This window comes from Chelon labrosus, assembly GCF_963514085.1.
Source record: "Chelon labrosus genome assembly, chromosome: 19".
NCBI lineage: Eukaryota > Metazoa > Chordata > Actinopteri > Mugiliformes > Mugilidae > Chelon > Chelon labrosus.
In genome coordinates, this window is record NC_140352.1 from 25,495,589 (window position 1) to 25,513,844 (window position 18,256).

Consider the following 18,256-nt stretch of genomic DNA (forward strand, 5'->3'; position numbering starts at 1 on the left):
AGAATTGACTTGTGAGGTAACTCGCAAGAAAGTTGCCTTAACAAATGTCAATAAAGGTTCTTAGTTTACCCCACAAAACTTGTCAGAGCAATGACTCCTATATTGTCCTCTGGATTCAGTGGAGCAGGTGGGGGAAAGGAGGATGTTGGCTAAACTGTCCAACATCAGGAACAACCCCTCTCACCCCCTGTATGAGACAGTTGGGACTTTGGGAAGCTCTTTCAGCCAAAGACTTTTCCTAACTCTTCTGCTGCTGAGCTGCTGAGCTTCTTTCCAGGACTTATGCACAGTGTACAGTATATATATAACCATCAGTCACTAGTTGCAATACATGGTAATTCAACTCCTATTGGAGTTTTGTTGTTGTTTTTATTCGTGATATTCATGAATGTCAACATATTTATATTTAACCTCCTTAACACTTTAACTCCTCAACCCACACAAATTGGTTGTTTCAACTCAGACTAGACACTGTGAATCTCTTTGATGCAATATGTAAATATTTTTTGTACATAACATATTTGTCTGCTGTATTCTATTTCTAGAACAAATTCTATTTTATTGTTGTTTTTTTTTTTTTATATCTTCTGCATCTTGCACTGTTGTTTCCTGCCGCTGTAACACCTTAATTTCCCCACGGGGATGAATAAAGTCTTATCTTATCTTATTAGTGAACCTGTAATTATCAGTATAATTTACCTCCTCTGATCATCCCCATGCTCCCCAGATGGAACAGTTAGGCACTCATCCATGTGACCATGAAGGAGGCGCAGGACATCCCCTCCTATAAGAAAACCTGTACACAAAAAAAAAGAAGAAAAATAAACAGGAGGAAAGGTGAAAAAAAAGAGAACTGTGAGACCATAATTCCTTGCTGGATAATTTGTGTGGGTAGGGGGTGATTTGTTGTACCAAGTGAGGATAAAATTATGTGTTGGTGATGGACAGTAGGCCTAGTACCAGATGATCGTTGTAAGAGGTTTTGATTTACCAGTTAAGATACGTTCCAGCAATCACCTATGGTCATGAACAGTGGGAATGAAAGAATGACTGATCTTGAGATAACTTGTTTTTGTTTTCATATTGATAATTTTCATGTGTCTTTTTATCCTTCCTTTGTGATTGTGTGATTGATTTCTCTGTCTTTTGTCTGTGTACTGCTCTCTGAATAGTCTCACCTATGTTTTATCCCACTTGTGTCTATGTACTCCTGTCTACCCATGTCCTGCATATCCTCCATTGTCAGATTCTGTTACTTCATTTGTTGGAACTTTTGTTGGATTATCCTGCCTCATCACCACAGTCTTTTGTCATTGTTGCATTATTTCATTGAACAGACTTTGATTCTGTCATCCTGCCCTTTCCTTTTCTGTGTCTTGCATTTAGGTCCTTCCCCTTATTGTAAAAGTACTACAGTAGCGAAGAAGTGGTCCAAAATGCACCCAGCAAAAATCCCCACTTCTAAATATTGGTGATAAATGAGCAGGTCATTGAACCCAAGTAGAAGTAGAGGCCATCCCAGCTGTCATGGGGGAGAGGTGGGGTACACCCTGGACAAGACGGCAGTCTATCGCAGGGCTAACAGAGAGACAGACAAGCATTCACATTCACATGCACACCTACGGCCAATTTAGAATCACCAATGAACCTAATGAGCATGTCTTTGGACAGTGGGAGAAGGCCGGAGTACCCGGACAAAACCCACGCAGACACAGGGAGAACATGCAAACTCCACGCAGAAAGGCCCAGTCGGCCTATGGATTCAAACCTGGGACCTTCTTGCTGTGACGGTTAGGAACACAATTTCTCCTTAAACTATACTGTATTTGCACACAGTTACATCCTGATATTGTCAAGACTTTGGCTTTAGAATGAATAGACATTCCAGAGTTATCATGGGAAGTTGGGTTGATATTTATCATTTCAGCTCTTTTGGATATAAAGGTAAATACTAATTAAAACATAATGTATTAATAAATATCTCACAGTTATCCGATTCAGATTCATACATTCAACAAATCCAGATTAAAGAGGAGTGAGCATTGACACACTGATAATGTGAAATGAATTATTATTCCATCATTGCTATAACAATTCTTCTATTGCAGTTACTGTTTATTAATAGGATATAGGTAATTTGCAGCTATATTGAAATCTCCCAAGAGGGACAGGTTATATTCACCGGCATGACAGTACTGTTTTTTGTGCTGTATTTGGACAAAACGTACGCAAAAGCACAAAAGATAAATCATTTTTGCACCTCTTATTCCGTCAGTCATAAGGATTTTAATATTAATTTTCACTGTTAGGATTTCAGAATAAATACACAGAATTAGTTTATTAATGTCTATAACACACAAAAACTTAGTAAGTGGTTTTATTTTACCTTGCAAAAATCACTTAAGTTCTTTGCTTATTATTTGCTGATTATCCATTCAATTTTGTCCAGTATAAGATAAAATAGTCCCCTTTTAAGACCTCTTCTTTAAAGAGATGACAGAGACACCAGAATGTATGTACCTTGTGCTACTTCACTACCAGAACATATGGGAGCCACACTCCACAGTGTCTGCTGGAAGGCTGCATCTACATGGAGACTGCCATTACCATAGGACAGATGCTGTAAGAAAACAGGAAAACATGAGAACCAATTTTTTTAGGTATTTACAAAGTGCCACACTAAAAGCACAAACATACACAAATATCTATCTATCTATCTATCTACACACACTACCAGTCAAAAGTTTTAGAACACTCTCATTTTTCCAGTTATTTATTGCAATTCAAGTCGTGCAAGTCCAATGAATAGCTTGAAATGGTACAAAGGTAAGTACTGAGCGGCCAGAGGTTAAAAAAAAAGGTTTGGTTACCCAAAACTGAAAAATAATGTACATTTCAGAATTATACAAAAAGGCCTCTCTCAGGGAACACGAAGTGGGTTAACAATTTAAAGCTGTTCTGCAGCAATGAAGGTTGATTCAGCCTTGAAAGCTGATGCTACTAATTCCTACAGGTCCTTTTCTTCATTACTTACAACCCTCTCTGTCTGCATAAAAGCAGTGTTGGAACACACTGTGGTACCAGACCCTCATGAGCATCAGGTGAACAGTACTGTACTGCAGAAAGTAGTGTGTTGCTACAAAAATGGCGAGAAAAGGGCAATTAACAATGGAAGAGAGACAGACCATCATAACACTTAAAAATGTAGGTCTTTCCTACAGGGAAATTGCAAAGAAAGTCAAGGTGTTAGTGAGTACAGTTTTCTTCACCATCAAAAGGCATTAAGAAACTGGGGGAAACTCTGACAGGAAGAGGTCTGGCAGACCCAAAGCCACAACTGAATCCTGGGACAAGTTTCTGAGAGTTAACAGCTTGCATGATAGGTGGCTCACAGGACAACAGCTTCAAGCACAGCTTAATAGTGGTCGTAGTAAGCAAGTCTCAGTTTCAACTGTGAAGAGAAGACTTCAAGCTGCAGGTTTGACAGGACGACTTGCAGCAAGAAAGCCACTGCTAAGACGTCAGAATAAGACAAAGAGGCTCGCCTGGGCCATGAAACACTGCCATTGGACTACTGAAGACTGGATGAAGGTATTATGGACTGATGAATCAAAATTTCAAATCTTCGGTTCATCACGCAGGATCTTTGTACGTTCTTTGTATCTTTTTTTTTATTTATACCATGATTACTATACTTTGCAATACACTCCTATAACTTCCCCACATCAGGCTGCTTTTTATAACCAGTACTGTTTGTATATTTGTGTCTTATTCCTTTGTTGATTGTTGAATTTTTCCTTGTTATTGTGTTTCTGCCTTTCTATTTTTCAAATTCCGTGGTGTATATTACACCTTCTGCTGCTGTAACGGGTGAATTTCCCCGTTGTGGGATAAATAAAGTATAATCTAATCTAATCAAGTAGGCGAGAGGATGGTTCCACAGTGTGTGTGGCTACTTTGATGAGTCAAAAGTTTAGAATACATTTTGGTCTATAAATTGATTCCATGATTTCTTTTTCAACTCAAATTGCTTATTTGTTCTATGCTTTCATTTCAAAGTGCAATGAGACACTAAAACTGAATAATTTTCAGTAAAAAACTGGAAAAAGTGTGGTGTTCTAAAACTTTTGACCAGAAGTATATATATATACAAACACACAACCAGTCAAAAATTTGAACACACCCTCACATTTAATGGTTTTTCTTTCTTTTCATGATTATTTACATTGTAGATTCTTACTGAAGGCACCAAAACTATAACTGAATGAGTAAACAAAAAAGTGTGAAATAACTAAGGGTGTAACAGTCTTTGTATTCTGAGTAAGTCGCCTATAAAATCAAAGAAAAAGTCGAGTCCTCACTTCAATCCAGGTGACAGTGATGAGCCTAAAAGCTCCCAGCAAACATTAGCCTACAGAAGAATAAAAACAGACGAAGAAGAAAAGTAATGTGGCGCATGGATGTGAAGTGGAGTTGGAAGAGCCACTGGCTTCATTTAAATCACCAGTGTGGGAACACTTTGGTTTCACGGTTCATCATAATGACGATGGCACGCAAGTGATGGACCGGACAAAGACTGTCTGCTGACGATATATTTCATGGAGGTGCGGTACGTCGCTGGAAACACATCAAAATAATGCATATAAGACGGCATCACCCCGACATGTCTATTTTTTACATTTATTTTTTACTTTTATATCAGGAGGTGGTTTTTAGTTTGTTTCAGTCAATTGGTGTCTGTTCAAAATAAATGTAAAGGCTAGTTTTATACATGTGTGTTTTTGTTGCTTTTTTCCCATTGTACCGAACCGTACTGAACCATGAGCCCACACTGAGGTCCGTACCAAACCGTGACTTGTGTGTACCATTACACCCCTAGAAATAACTCTAAATCGTCTCATCTCGTCTTCTTCCACTTATCCGGGTCCGGGTCGCGGGGGCAGCAGCTTCAGCAGGGAAGCCCAGACAGCCCTCTCCCCAGCCACTTCAGCCAGCTCCTCCGGAGGTACCCCCAGGCGTTCCCAGGCTAGACAAGAGATATAATCCCTCCATCGTGTCCTGGGTCGGCCCCGAGGTCTCCTTCCGGTGGGACATGCCCGAAACACCTCTCCCGGGAGGCGTCTGGGAGGCATCCTTACCAGATGCCCTAGCCACCTCTACTGACTCCTCTCGACGTGGAGGAGCAGCGGCTCTACTCTGAGCTCCTCCCGTATGTCCGAGCTCCTTGCCCTACCTCTAAGGGACCATCCACACGGAGACGCTTTTTGGTTTAAACGCAGATGTTTTGCATCGTTTTGGCCGATCATCCAAACGAATCCTGTAAACGCATTGCCTTAAAACAAACTTTTCTGAAACCTGGTCCCAGGGTGAAAAAATTCGCAAACGCAGCCCTTGAGTGTTCGTTTGGATGCCGTCATGATGTCGATGTCATCGTCACACCCCTCAAGCTTAGTCTTCCATCTCTACTGCCGATTTGTAAACAGCGCTCAAGCTTTATGCACATGCTCCGCCTCTTCCTGTCCGTTTTTGGTGAATTTCTGAAACTGAAACAGCGCCACCTATAGGCCTGGAATATGAAGTAGCGTGTTGAGTCGGGTTGAGATGGATCCGTTTGTACGCAAATATTCTTGAAACAATGCCAGGGAAAAGGGGGGGGGGGGATCGTTTTGGTACGTGTGGACTTGGCCTAAGACTGAGCCCGGCCACCCTGGGAAGGAAACTCATTTTGGCCGCTTGTATTCGCGATCTTGTTCTTTCGGTCATTACCCAAAGTTCATGACCATAGCATAGATCGACCGGTAAATTGAGAGCTTCGCCTTTCGGCTTAGCTCTCTCTTCACCACGACTGACCGGTTAAGCATCCGCATCACTGCAGATGCCGCCCCGATCCGCCTGTCGATCTCCCACTCCCTCCTACCCTCACTCGTGAACAAGACCCCGAGATACTTGAACTCCTCCACTTGAGGCAGGACCTCCTCCCCGACCCGGAGTGGGCAATCCACCCTTTTCCGACTGAGGACCATGGCCTCAGACTTGGAGGTGCTGATCCTCATCCCAGCCACTTCACATTTGGCTGCGAACCGCCCCAGCAAGAGCTGGAGGTCGGTGTTCGATGAAGCTAAGAGGACCACGTCATCTGCAAAAAGCGGAGACGAGATCCTCTGATCACCAAACTCGACACCCTCCCCCACCCGGCTGCGCCTAGAAATTCTGTCCATAAAAATTATGAACAGAACCGGTGACAAAGGGCAGCCCTGGCGGAGTCCAACCCTCACTGGGAACAGGTCCGACTTACTACTGGCTACACGGACCAAACTCGCACTCCTTTGGTACAGGGACTGAATGGCCCTTAGGAAAGGGGCCATCCACCCCATACTCCCGGAGCACCCCCCACAGGATGCTTCTGGGGACACGGTCATAAGCCTTCTCCAGATCCACAAAACACATGTGGACTGGTTGGGCAAACTCCCATTTCCCCTCCAGCACCCTAGTGAGGGTAAAGAGCTGGTCCATGGTTCCACGTCCGGGACGAAAACCGCATTGTTCCTCTTCGATCTGAGGCTCAACAATCGACCAGACCCTCTTTTCCAGCACCCTGGCATAGACCTTGCCGGAGAGGCTGAGGAGTGTGATCCCCGTATAGTTGGAACACACCTTCTGGTCCCCTTTTTTAAAGATAGGGACCACCACCCCGGTCTGCCACTCCAGAGGTACTGCCCCCGATGTCCACGCAATGTTGTAGAGACGTGTCAGCCAGGACAGCCCTACAACATCCAGAGCCTTTAGATACCCAGGGCGGATCTCATCCGCTTCCGGAGCTCCGCCGCTGCAGCAGCTCACCACCCCCACTGAGAACAGCGTGAGCGTGTTGCCGCCTACCACCCCTGAGGCGCCGGACGGTTTGCCAGAACCTCTTCGGAGCCGACCGATAGTGTTCTTCCATAGCATCACCGAACTCCTCCCACACCCGAGTTTTTGCCTCAGCGACCGCGGACCGCCTAGCCATCCGGTACCGGTCAGCTGCTTCAGGAGACCCACAGACCAGCAATGCCCTGTAGGCCTCCTTCTTCAGCCTGACGGCTCCCCTCACGTCTGGTGTCCACCAGCGGGTTCGGGGGTTACAGCCGCGACCAGCACCAGCAACCCTGCGGCTGCAACTTGCAACAGCCGCTTCCACAATGGCGGAGCGGAACATGGCCCATTCGGACTCAATGTCCCCCACCACCCCCGGGACGCAGTTGAAGCTCTGCCGGAGGTGGGAGTTGAAGACCATCTTGACAGGTTCTTCCCCCAGGCGTTCCCAGCAGACCCTCACTACTCGTTTGGGTCTACCAGGTCTGCGTGGCGTCTTCCCCTGCCATGTGATCCAACTCACCACCAGGTGGTGATCAGTTGACAGCTCTGCTCCTCTCTTTGCCCGAGTGTCCAGAACATACGGTCGCAGGTAAGATGATACGACTATAAAGTCAATCATCGACCAATGACCTAGGCTGTCATGGTGCCAAGAGCACCGATGAACAACCTTATGTTCGAACATGGTGTTAGTTATGGACAAACTGCGACTCGCACAGAAGTCCAATAACTGAACACCGCTCGGGTTCAGATCAGGCAGGCTGCTCCTCCCAATCTCGCCCCTCCAGGTCACGCTGTCATTGCCCACATGAGTCCCCAGTCGGGGCGCCATCCAGCGTCCATCCTAGGGCCTCCAAAAAGGGCGGGTACTCTGAACTGCTGTTTGGTGCATATGCGCAGATAACAGTCAGGACCCGTTCCCTGACCCGAAGGCCCAGGGAAGCAACCCTTTCGTCCACCCGGGAGAACCCCAACGTACAGGCAGATAGTCCAGGGGCAAGCAAAAAGCCCACCCCGGCCTTCCGCCTCTCACCCGGAGCAACTCCAGCAACCCTTCTCAAGGACTTGGGTTCCAGACCCGACCCTATGTGTCGAGGTGAGGCCGACTATATCTAGTCGATAGCGCTCAACCTCTTACACAAGCTCCGGGTCCTTCCCCACCAGAGAGGTGACATTCCATGTCCCAAAAATCAGCTTCCATAACCGAGGATCAGACCGCCAAGGCCCCCGCCTTGGTCTGCTGCCCGATCCACAAAGCACCGGACCCTTCATGCTCCTCCTGTGGGTGGTGGGCCTACAGGGAGGCGAGCCCATGTCTCCCGTTCGGGCTGGGCCCGGCCGGACCCCATGGGCAAAGGCCCGGCCACCAGGCGCTCGCCCACGAGCCCCAGCCCCAGGACTGGCTCCAGGGTGTGGTCCCGGTAACCCTCCGGGCCGGGTACACAAACTCTTGTTCTTTTTTCTCATCAAGGGTCTTCTGAACTGTTCTTGGTCTGGCCCTTCGCCTAAGACCAGTCTGCCTTGGGAGGCCCTACCAGGTGCAAATTGCCCCGTACAGCATAGCTTCTATGGTCATTAGGACACTCAAACTCCTCCACCACGATAAGGTGACAGTTCAAGGACGGTTCTACATATTCATATTTTAGATTCTTCACACTCTTGGCATTCTCTCGATGAGCTTCATGAGGTAGTCACGTGAAATGGTTTTCCAACAGTCTTGAAAGAGTTCCCAGAGATGCTGAGCACTTGTTGGCCCTTTTGCCTTCACTCTGCAGTCCATCTCATCCCAAACCATCTCGACTGGGTTTAGGTCAGGTGACTGTGGAGGCCAGGTCATCTGGCGCAGCACTCCATCACTCTCCCTATTGGTCAAATAGCCCTTACACAGCCTGGAGGTGTGTTTGGGGTCATTGTCCTGTTGAAAAGTAAATGATGGTCCAACTAAATGCAAACCGGATGGGATAGCATGTCACTGCAGGATGCTGTGGTAGCCATGCTGGTTCAGTGTGCCTTCAATTTTGAATAAATTATGAATTCTGTTGTCAAACAGGGCTGTCAGTTGTGTACCAACCTGACTTCTGTACAACACAACTGATGGTCCCAACCCCATTAAGAAGGCAAGAAATTCCACAAATGAACCCTGACATGGCACACCTGTGAAGTGAAAACCATTTCAGGTGACTACATCATGAAGTTCATTGAGAGAAGTCCAAGGTTTGGAGCGCTGTCAACAAAGCAAAGGGCGGTTACTTTGAGGACTCTAAAATATGAATCATATTTGGAGTTGTTTCACACTTTCTTGTCTACATAATTCCATATGTGTGTATCTTCTTCATCTTCTTCAGTGAGAATCTACAATGTAAATAGTCATGAAAATAAAGAAAAACCATTAAATGAGAGGGTGTGTCCAAACTTTTGACTGGTAGTGTATATATGATACTCTCATTACGAAGGAATGAAGGGGTAAAGGAACATAATAAGATGTACAGAAGGAAAGAAAAAAAAAAAGTTTACTACTGACCAGATATCTTTCAGAGGAGACGCTGACCAGGATGAGATCATCTCCAACTCTGACCTTCTCTCCTTCTGAACGCTGCTTTGAAGCTGGATGGATAGTCCACCAACATGCCTCACCTACACATGTAGAAAAAGCACACATTCAACAGCATGTTTTTTCAGCATTACTTTGAGAGAAGATGTTCCTAATGTTAACAATCAGACAAAAGGCAGTTACTTCTTATATGTGTGAGTTAGAGGACCTATTCTGGTCAAAGACCACTGTAAGTATATGTATATATTTTTAGATTAGTATGCCTATGCAAAATCATGAATGTAAGTTATTCTCAAAACTACTGTTAAAAAAACAAATGTGATGCAAGAACCACAACTATTAAATATGATATCATTGCCATCTTCAGAAGATGAACTGCCCTAGCCATAGCATAGCACATATAGAACATCAATTAGCCATCTGCAGGCAATATCCAGCCCACAGAAGACAATTGTCTAGCCTGTGTATTGTCATAATATGTGAAATAAAAATGCACAACATGTATAATAAAATGAGCATTGTTTTGTGTGGTTTGGCCTCAACCTACATGCTGGCACATGACACATGATGTACTGCAGCTGTATATGCTCCTTCACTAGCTTATACAGTCAATGGTTTAGTCGACTTTCAACTAATCAATATCCCTAATTCACCACGATGGCCCGCACACAAAAAAAAGACCAGGATAACTGTTGGTAAGTAAGCCAACTTGCTTGATATGCATGTTGACTGTAGCAGTCTACAAAGCAGATGATCTAAAGCAGGGATGGGCAACTTAAATGATGGAGGGGGCCACAATTTTTCATTGACACTACCAGAGGGCCACATAGGACCGCACACTTAACCATATATGATAAAACTGCCATTTTAAATATGTTTGTGTGTGTGTGTGTGCGTGTGCATATATATGCACACGCACACACACACAAAAAATAACCACTTACTGTTATTTGTTTGTTTCTTTTTTTTTCAGTGCAAAGGGCTCATGAAAATAAAACATACAAATCACCATCCATCTCAAGGATGGCAGAAAGCTGCAGAACAGAAGCCAAACATTAATTGCAAGAACTTTCCCTGTATACCCACTCTACCTCACCACTACCAGCAGTGGGCACTGGTAAAAAGTCACTGTTGTTTGCGTACTTTTGATTTAAGGTCCAATACGATAGCAGCCCTTGCAGCTTCAGTATACTTCTCCTATTTAGCTTTGTGCAACGTGTTGTAGTGGCAACTTAAATTGAAATCTTTCATGGCAGATAACGTCTCTAAGCAGACTAAGCACATAGGTTTGCTTTTAAATTATGTGAACAGATAATCTTCCCATTTCACCTGAAACACACACACGATTTTCTCGATCAAATTTTCTCTCTCCTCTGCTCTTAGCCATGGTGCAACGTCTCTTCACTGGTGGAGAAGACCGGTGGAAGCGTGTACGAGGCGGCATCTGCATTAGAGGCGCTATCTAGTGGCCAACTAGATAGCGCAGTGTCATTACAACTGATTCAGTGCCGCAGAGGACACATTTTTTATAATTATCAAAAATTAATCTAAGGGCCACTTTGAGTGAGGTCGCGGGCCATGTGCGGCCCCCGGGCCGCCAGTTGCCCATCACTGATCTAAAGCAACACTTTAACACTATACATGCTACCCGTATTGATGCCAGCTACTTCAGAAGGACTGCCTCAGCCAGTTACCGTCACTTCTCTCAGTGATTGTTGAGTAAAAGGCCATTTATTCTGGACTATTTGTAAGTCTTATTGTGGTATAATGATAATTATAACAGCAACACTACTATGATTATGATTACATTTGTACAAATCACGTTTTATACTTCAAATGCTAATTTAAAAGAACAAATAGACGCAAAGAGAGAACAAAAACTGTGGAAAAGGCAGTACTAAACTTTAAATAAGAAACAAAGATTAATAAATAATACAAAAATCAAAGGAAATCATACTGCTTCCACATGACTGTCTAATAATGTGCTGTTGTTCTATTGAGGTATTTCACGTCATATTTCAAAAATGTATAACTGAAACTCTCTTTCTATCACTCTGTCTTCCTGTCTCTGTCTTTGCAGTCACTTGGCTCTTCTAGAGATAAATGTGGCTGTAGAGATGCTGCTGTCTCTGTGGAATAGTTGTCTTTTAGGACATTTTGCTGACGGGTACGCTGTTTAACAATCAGCATTTGTTGTTATTGATGTTATCGGTGGTACACAGAGGGATGTCAGGCCTTTGTAGAAAAGCTGTCATAGTTATCTTTGCCTCAGGGTACTAATTTCCTCCTGTATGCCACTTGATGTAGGGCTATTGTTTGTCACTGGTCCAGAACATGGTCCACACTTTGGCATTTGCATCACTAGTGCAGTGCCCGTCGGAAGTATGTATTCCTATAGTGGGAGCCTACAGGTGCTGTGTATGAGGATTAGTGGAAATATTAGAGCGGAGAAAACCTATTTTACCGATATATTTTACATTTCTTATCCAAACAACGTCAAACTTAGCAGTGCACATCTTCGTGCCCGTAGCGAGACACCTGCCCAGTTTCAAATCCATCGGGCCAACGGTTCGCGAGATATGCGTGCCACAGACAAACAGACACACAGACAGACGCTCCTTGCATTATTAGATAGATGAAAACAGGAGTTCTGAACTTTGTTTCAAGAATGCATTTTTCTTCCTGGTTTGATGGTCAAAACAGGCTTTGTGAACCCCATGCGTAATTATTATTAATACTACTACTACAAATAACAATTACTGTATACTGCTAATAATAATAATAATAATAATAATAATAATGATAGTAATAGCAAAAACAACATCTCCACATAAAACAACTGTAAATGTCGCAGTGGGGGAAAAAACTGGATATTTTGACCCTTGGCTCAGCATGTCTGTAACCGCTTGCCCTGTGAAGGGTCGTTGGGGGGACTGGAGCCTATCCCAGCTGTCATCAGGCGAGAGACGGAGTACACCCTGGACAGGTCGCCAGTCTATCGAAGGACCAACACAGAGAGACAGACACACACACTCACATGCACACCTACGGCCAATTTAGAATCACCAATTAACCTAATGAGCAAGTCTTTGGACAGTGGAAAGAAGCCAGAGTACCCGAGGAGAAAGCACGCCGACACGGGGATAACGTGCAAACTGCACATAGAAAAGCCCCAGTCAGCCTGGATTCGAACCTGGAACCTTCCTGCTGTAAAGCAGACTAGTTTTCATTTTTAATGAAATCAAAGTTTTTCTTTTCTGGATAAAATTATCTTGTGGGATCCACATTGCTTGACTTATGTATTTATCTCTTGTCATACAGTCTTCATACATACAGCTTCTTGTCAACCTAACTTCCCACTGCGGAGCAAAATGACTACATAAATTACCAACATGCGCATCAGGGAAAGGATATCTTAGGGACTGCACATGTGTTAAAAGACAACCCCAACAGTGTCAGCTCTCAGGTGGTGTAGAACAAGGCATTCCAGAGCTGTGGAACCAGGGTGCCACCTTTTGAACCAGTGGCATCTCAACCAAATTTATGCAATGCTGTTGTTATGTTAGTACAGTTATAGATATTACTTTTATACTTTAATCAAGACAGACCCTCTGATGATACTGATGCTACAGTTCATGCATCTGGCACTACTACCTCACAGATCTGAAATTGCTTTTAATTTGAAGGGGAATGGTGATAACTTAGATCAGATGGCAGGGGAGGACGCTGCGCAGACCTGGTAGGCCAAAACGAGTGGTGAGGGTCTGCTGGGAAGGCCTGGTGGAAGGACCTGTCAAGATGGTCTTCAACTCCCACCTCTGACAGAGCTTCAACAGCATCCCAGGGGAGGTGGGGACATTGAGTCCGAATGGGTCATGTTACGCTCTGTCATCCAATCTCTGGGGCAAAAGTCGCCGAGGCAGTGAAACAACTCTGAGGTGGCGGAGCTCCAGGAGCAGATGAGATGTTGTCTCATCTGCTGATTTGCTCATCATATGATTTGGTGATAAGAGGATCTCATCCCTGCTTTTTGCAGATGATGTGGTCCTCCTAGCTTCATCGAACAGTTTGCAGCAGTGTGAAACGGCTGGGATGAAGATTGGCACCTCTAAGTCGGGCGCCACGGTCCTCAGTCGGAAAAGGGTGGATTGCCCACTCCGGGTCGGGGAGGAGGTCCTGCCTAAAGTGGGGGAGTTCAAGTATCTCTGGGTCTTGTTCACGAGTGATGGTAGGATGGAGTGGGAGATCGACAGGTGGATCAGAGAGGTGTCTGCAGTGATGCAGACACTTAAGTAGTCTGTCGTGGTAAAGAGAGAGCTAAACCGAAAGGCAAAGCTCTCAGTTTACTGGAGGAGGAGCTAAATCAACATTTAAAACGTACCTGTGGTATCTTCCTGCAGCCCTACATCAAAAGCCAGTTTGTCCATGGATGAGCGGGAGGTGGAAAGGCAGCACAGGTACTAAACAGAAAAATAGGATTAAAACAATCGATTTGATCAAGCAGATTATCTACCAATATAGCAGACTAGAAGCTGAAAGAGACACCGGAGGAAAGTCTGGCACTGACCATTCCACTGTAAGAGTGTCGTAGTAGGACGGCGTGTCCATAGAGTAACGTGCGATGACCACCACCCTGGGCCGTCTGAGAGTAAGACATTGACAAAAAGTGAGTGAGAAAAAAGAAAAACAAGTTATAGAAATGAAGCGGTAAGTGGCAAAGCAAACATACTAAGAACAATCTGGGCCGTTTTATCGCGAACAAATTCTATCAAATGGTACTGAGATGATATGTACAAATAGATTGCTTTTACTCATCATGATCCTTTCCCACAGAGCAACTCCTTACTTTCCCATTTCTTCCTACACTTTGACACATGATAGTATAGGTATTATTTTCTACGCATTGATCGAAACATGCCCTATATTGAAATCTAAATGTTGTGTAGCTGTGTCGGGCCATATAACTAATACAAGGGTGAGGATTCTGGTAGTTTTGTTATATTTTTCTGTTTTCTCCCACAGTGCATGACGAAGACCATGGAGACTTGGATTGTTGACTTCTTCTCCAGTAGTGGCAGGATTAAATTTTGTGGACAAAAGAGACAATCATTGTGATGACTACAAATATAGTTCTTCAACTTTCTTCCACCCACTGGCCCCCTCCATCAAGCTACCATCTTTAGTAAATTGGGCTTTCATAATGCCTACCACCTAGTGAATAGTGGAAGATGGCCTTTAACAGTACCTAAGGTCTTTCTGAGGATGTGGTAAAGCCTTTTGGGTTACCAAATGTGCCTGCTGTGTTCCAAGCCCTTGTCAATGATGTTTTGCAATATAGATTAAACAGGTTTTTATGTTTAGCTGCCATTTTGATTTTTTTCTCGCCCTGTTGAAGATCATGTCCTGCATGTCCAACTTCTTGACTCCTAGAAAATAGCCTTTATGTGAACACTGAAGTGTGACTTTAGTAAATGGTCACTGATCTTGTATTTATGTAGCGCTTTTCTACCTATTGGTACTGTAAAAGCGATTTACAGTTATAGTAATACATGTACCCATTCGCTCACACAAGTATACACACAATCACACACCAGTGCCAAGCACTAGGAGCAACTGTGCATTCAGTGTCTCGCTGAAAGACACTTCAGCATGTGGCATGTTCAAACTTCCAACCTTCCAGCTCGTGGACAATAAGCTTTACTTACTGAACTTACTGAACCAGAGTCGCAAATGATTCGTGTTTCTATCAGTTTCTTGGGCGTGGAGAAGGGGCAGACAAAGACAGACCCTGCTAAAGTCAAGGCAGAGTGGAGCCCACTCCTCCAACAAGCAAGCATGGACTCTGTTTCTGGGTCAGTTTAATTATACCATAATGGCCAGGTTGTAGGAATATTAAAACTGATTCCCTGACATGCCAGTTTGTCTCTCCTGTGGAGGATTTGTCTGAAGAAACCAGACATATCCTCCTAGTGCCTGTGACAATGCTTAACATTACAGCCAACGAGAACATCGCTGCATGCACCATGTGTACCTGCAGCAAAGCCTCTCACTATGCCTCCACTGGACTCCTCTGCCCATCCCTCTTCCCTCAGGTGTAGAACGCTTTATTTGCCCAGCACTGGAAGTCTGCTAGGTTGACGGAGCATGTTAACCAGGTCCTGGTGGTAGTTCTTTGGTGTGTTACATCTGTGAAGGTTCTCAGTCATCCAGGTCATGGTATATCCAAAAAATCGTTTAAAAAAGGTAACTGGACTTGTAACTGTAAACTCTACAACTCTAGTTGCCTTTTTTAAATGCTTTTTTGGATATTTGGTGTTTTACCTTAGCCTGGGTGCCAGCCGAACTTAGTCCCGCCCACAACATTTGAGGTCTGGAAGTTCGGTCTGGCGTTGCTCCGTTGAGGCGCAATTATGCTCGAACAGAAGCTGTTCGTACCAATCAGATTCTCAGGGCGGGCTTTGTACGATGATGGACAGATGATCAACAGTAACGTAATCACGTCACCAAAGAGCGCTTGGGTTGCATTTGTTTACAACAAAGATGGCTGCCGCTGGAGAACTGAGATGTGTAGATTCTGCCATCGAGTCTGTTCTAGAAGATATCGACAGCGCATTAATTTTAAAAGAGGAACAGATAAATGCGATCAAGGCATTTGTTAATCGGAAAGATGTTTTTGCCGTCCTTCGTACGGGATTCGGCAAAAGTTTAATTTATCAGCTGGCTCCGATGGTCGCTAAGAAGATGGGACACAATTAACATACGTCACACACTCCGTTGCTCTGATTGGTTATAGGTCTATCCAATTGAGTGCAGAGGCATTTTTTTTCCTGGTTCGGTTGAAACACGCCCCATAATCACAGCCCAATGGAGCGGTACCAGACTCACATTCTGACTAGAATTGAGTATGGCTACGTCAGGCTAGTTTTACCTCCCTTCGCCCAGCCTTCTGGTCCGCCCCTGTTCCCTGGATTTAATATCCCCACAATTGGCTAATCTGATCCACACAGGCACACTGCCTGGCCAAAAAAAATGGTAAGCAAAAATAGGTATGAGCCTCCTGTTGGATAATTACTGCATGGCCAATTATCTTTCAGCTGGCAACAAGTTGTTTAACCCCAACTGATAGTTTCTCATTTCTTAAACCACCATTTCGAAAGACACATCCCGTGGTCATGGAAAAGATGTTAGTGTGTTTGAGAAGGGTCAAATCATTGGCATGCATCAAGCAGAGGAAACATCTAAGGAGATTGCAGGAACTACTAAAATTGGGTTAAGAACTGTCTAAGGCATTATTAAAAACAGGAAGGATAGTGGGGAACCATCATCTACGACGAAGAAATGTGGTTAGAAAAAAATTACAGGGAAATTACCGTTTTTTTACAACCTGGACCTTATTTCTGGCATAAAATACGATCGTTTACTCACCCATATAACTTTGGTGTCATTTGGAGTCGTCAGGGCTGCCGCGAAACTCGATCATTTCACCAATGTTTTGTTATGACTTTGAACTCAACTGACTCAACGGGGAATAGCAGCGTATCATAACGAAATATTGGTGAAATTAATGAGTTTCACGGCAGATAATGCATTATTTAGAGGCTGCGTTTCGGTGCCCCGATCACTCCCATTATATGGATATACGCCGCGCTCCGCTGGATCTAAATATCGTCCAAACGACTCCATATGACACCAAAGTTATATGGGCGATGTGGAGATCAAGGTGATCTCCAGGTGTAGTCAGAGGCAGAAAAATTGACAGAGACGAAAAATACTTCCACTCCAACCATAGTTTTTATTTGGGCAGTTGGTAACGTGGTACAGGAGGCGGTTTCAAGTGCCTACAAAACGTATGTTGCTTGCAATAGCTAACCGGCTCGGACATACGTTCACCTGCGTAAAGCTAGAATCGCAGACTCCGCTGCAGAGGAAGTGACGTCATCTTGCATACAGGAAGCGATCGTTACAGTGAGTAAACGATCGTATTTTATGCCAGAAATAAGGTCCAGGCTGTAAAAAACGGTAATTCACCTTTAATAGATTTTTTTCTTCCCTGATGGCAAGGGCATATTCCAAGATGACAATACGAGGACTCATCGGGCTCAAATTGTTAAAGAGTGGTTCAGGGAGCATTAGACAGCATTTTCACGCAGGCTACACATCAACTATTTAATGGTGAATTTCATTGTCTAAAGTTAGACCTTTAACTGCTACACACAGAAAAGGATTCAGCAATATACCGCTTTTTTTTTTTATCCCAGCTACATTATCCTATCTTACAACATGCTGTGAAGTACTAAACGCTTTTGATGGTGCAGATTTACATAGACTATACATATCTCCAGTGCACAGTATTGATAAGCTCATGGTTATGTTCAGTGTTGTGTTCTATTAGTTGACATTGTTGCTGTGGTTGTAGAGCGTGTTTAGAAGGGTCAGACTGACGGTGTTTATGGTGTTAATGTGGTGTAAAGCCAACAGTAGCCCGTGCTCAAGCTTCAATTATCTTGCAGCCTCACCCTCTTCAGCTACTTTTTGTTGGCATCATGCCACACTGAGATGCAGAACAAAAGCACACTTTCTGTAGTGGTGCGGTAGGAGACATGAGCTTCAACTTTGCAAAGCCCTCTCAGAGAGTGTGGACACTGCTGTCTTCTTCACTGCTACACAGGTGTTCACTGACCAGCAGAGGCCTTTAGACATTTGCATCATATTTTAAGCAATTGATATGAAGAAGGGCAGGCTCTCCATGGTGTCTCCTGAATGCTATGTTTAGTTCATTTGGTTTGCTGGTGTTGCTTCAGGATTTCATCCCTGTAAGCTGTCTCCATGGATTAGTCCACCCACACTGGCGTC

At 44.3% G+C, this 18,256-nt stretch overlaps 1 protein-coding gene across 1 annotated transcript in view; it reads right to left on the reverse strand.

Moving 5' to 3' along the window:
• Positions 1-18,256, reverse strand: part of ryr2a (ryanodine receptor 2a (cardiac)) — a gene marked incomplete at its 5' end in the record, with an annotated part of 253,225 nt that overhangs the window by 199,956 nt on the left and 35,013 nt on the right. Inside the window, 5 exon segments of the mRNA XM_084568164.1 lie at positions 700-796; positions 2,521-2,620; positions 9,374-9,486; positions 13,785-13,863; positions 13,971-14,045. Of these exon segments, the coding sequence (XP_084424290.1) occupies positions 700-796; positions 2,521-2,620; positions 9,374-9,486; positions 13,785-13,863; positions 13,971-14,045 (464 nt within the window).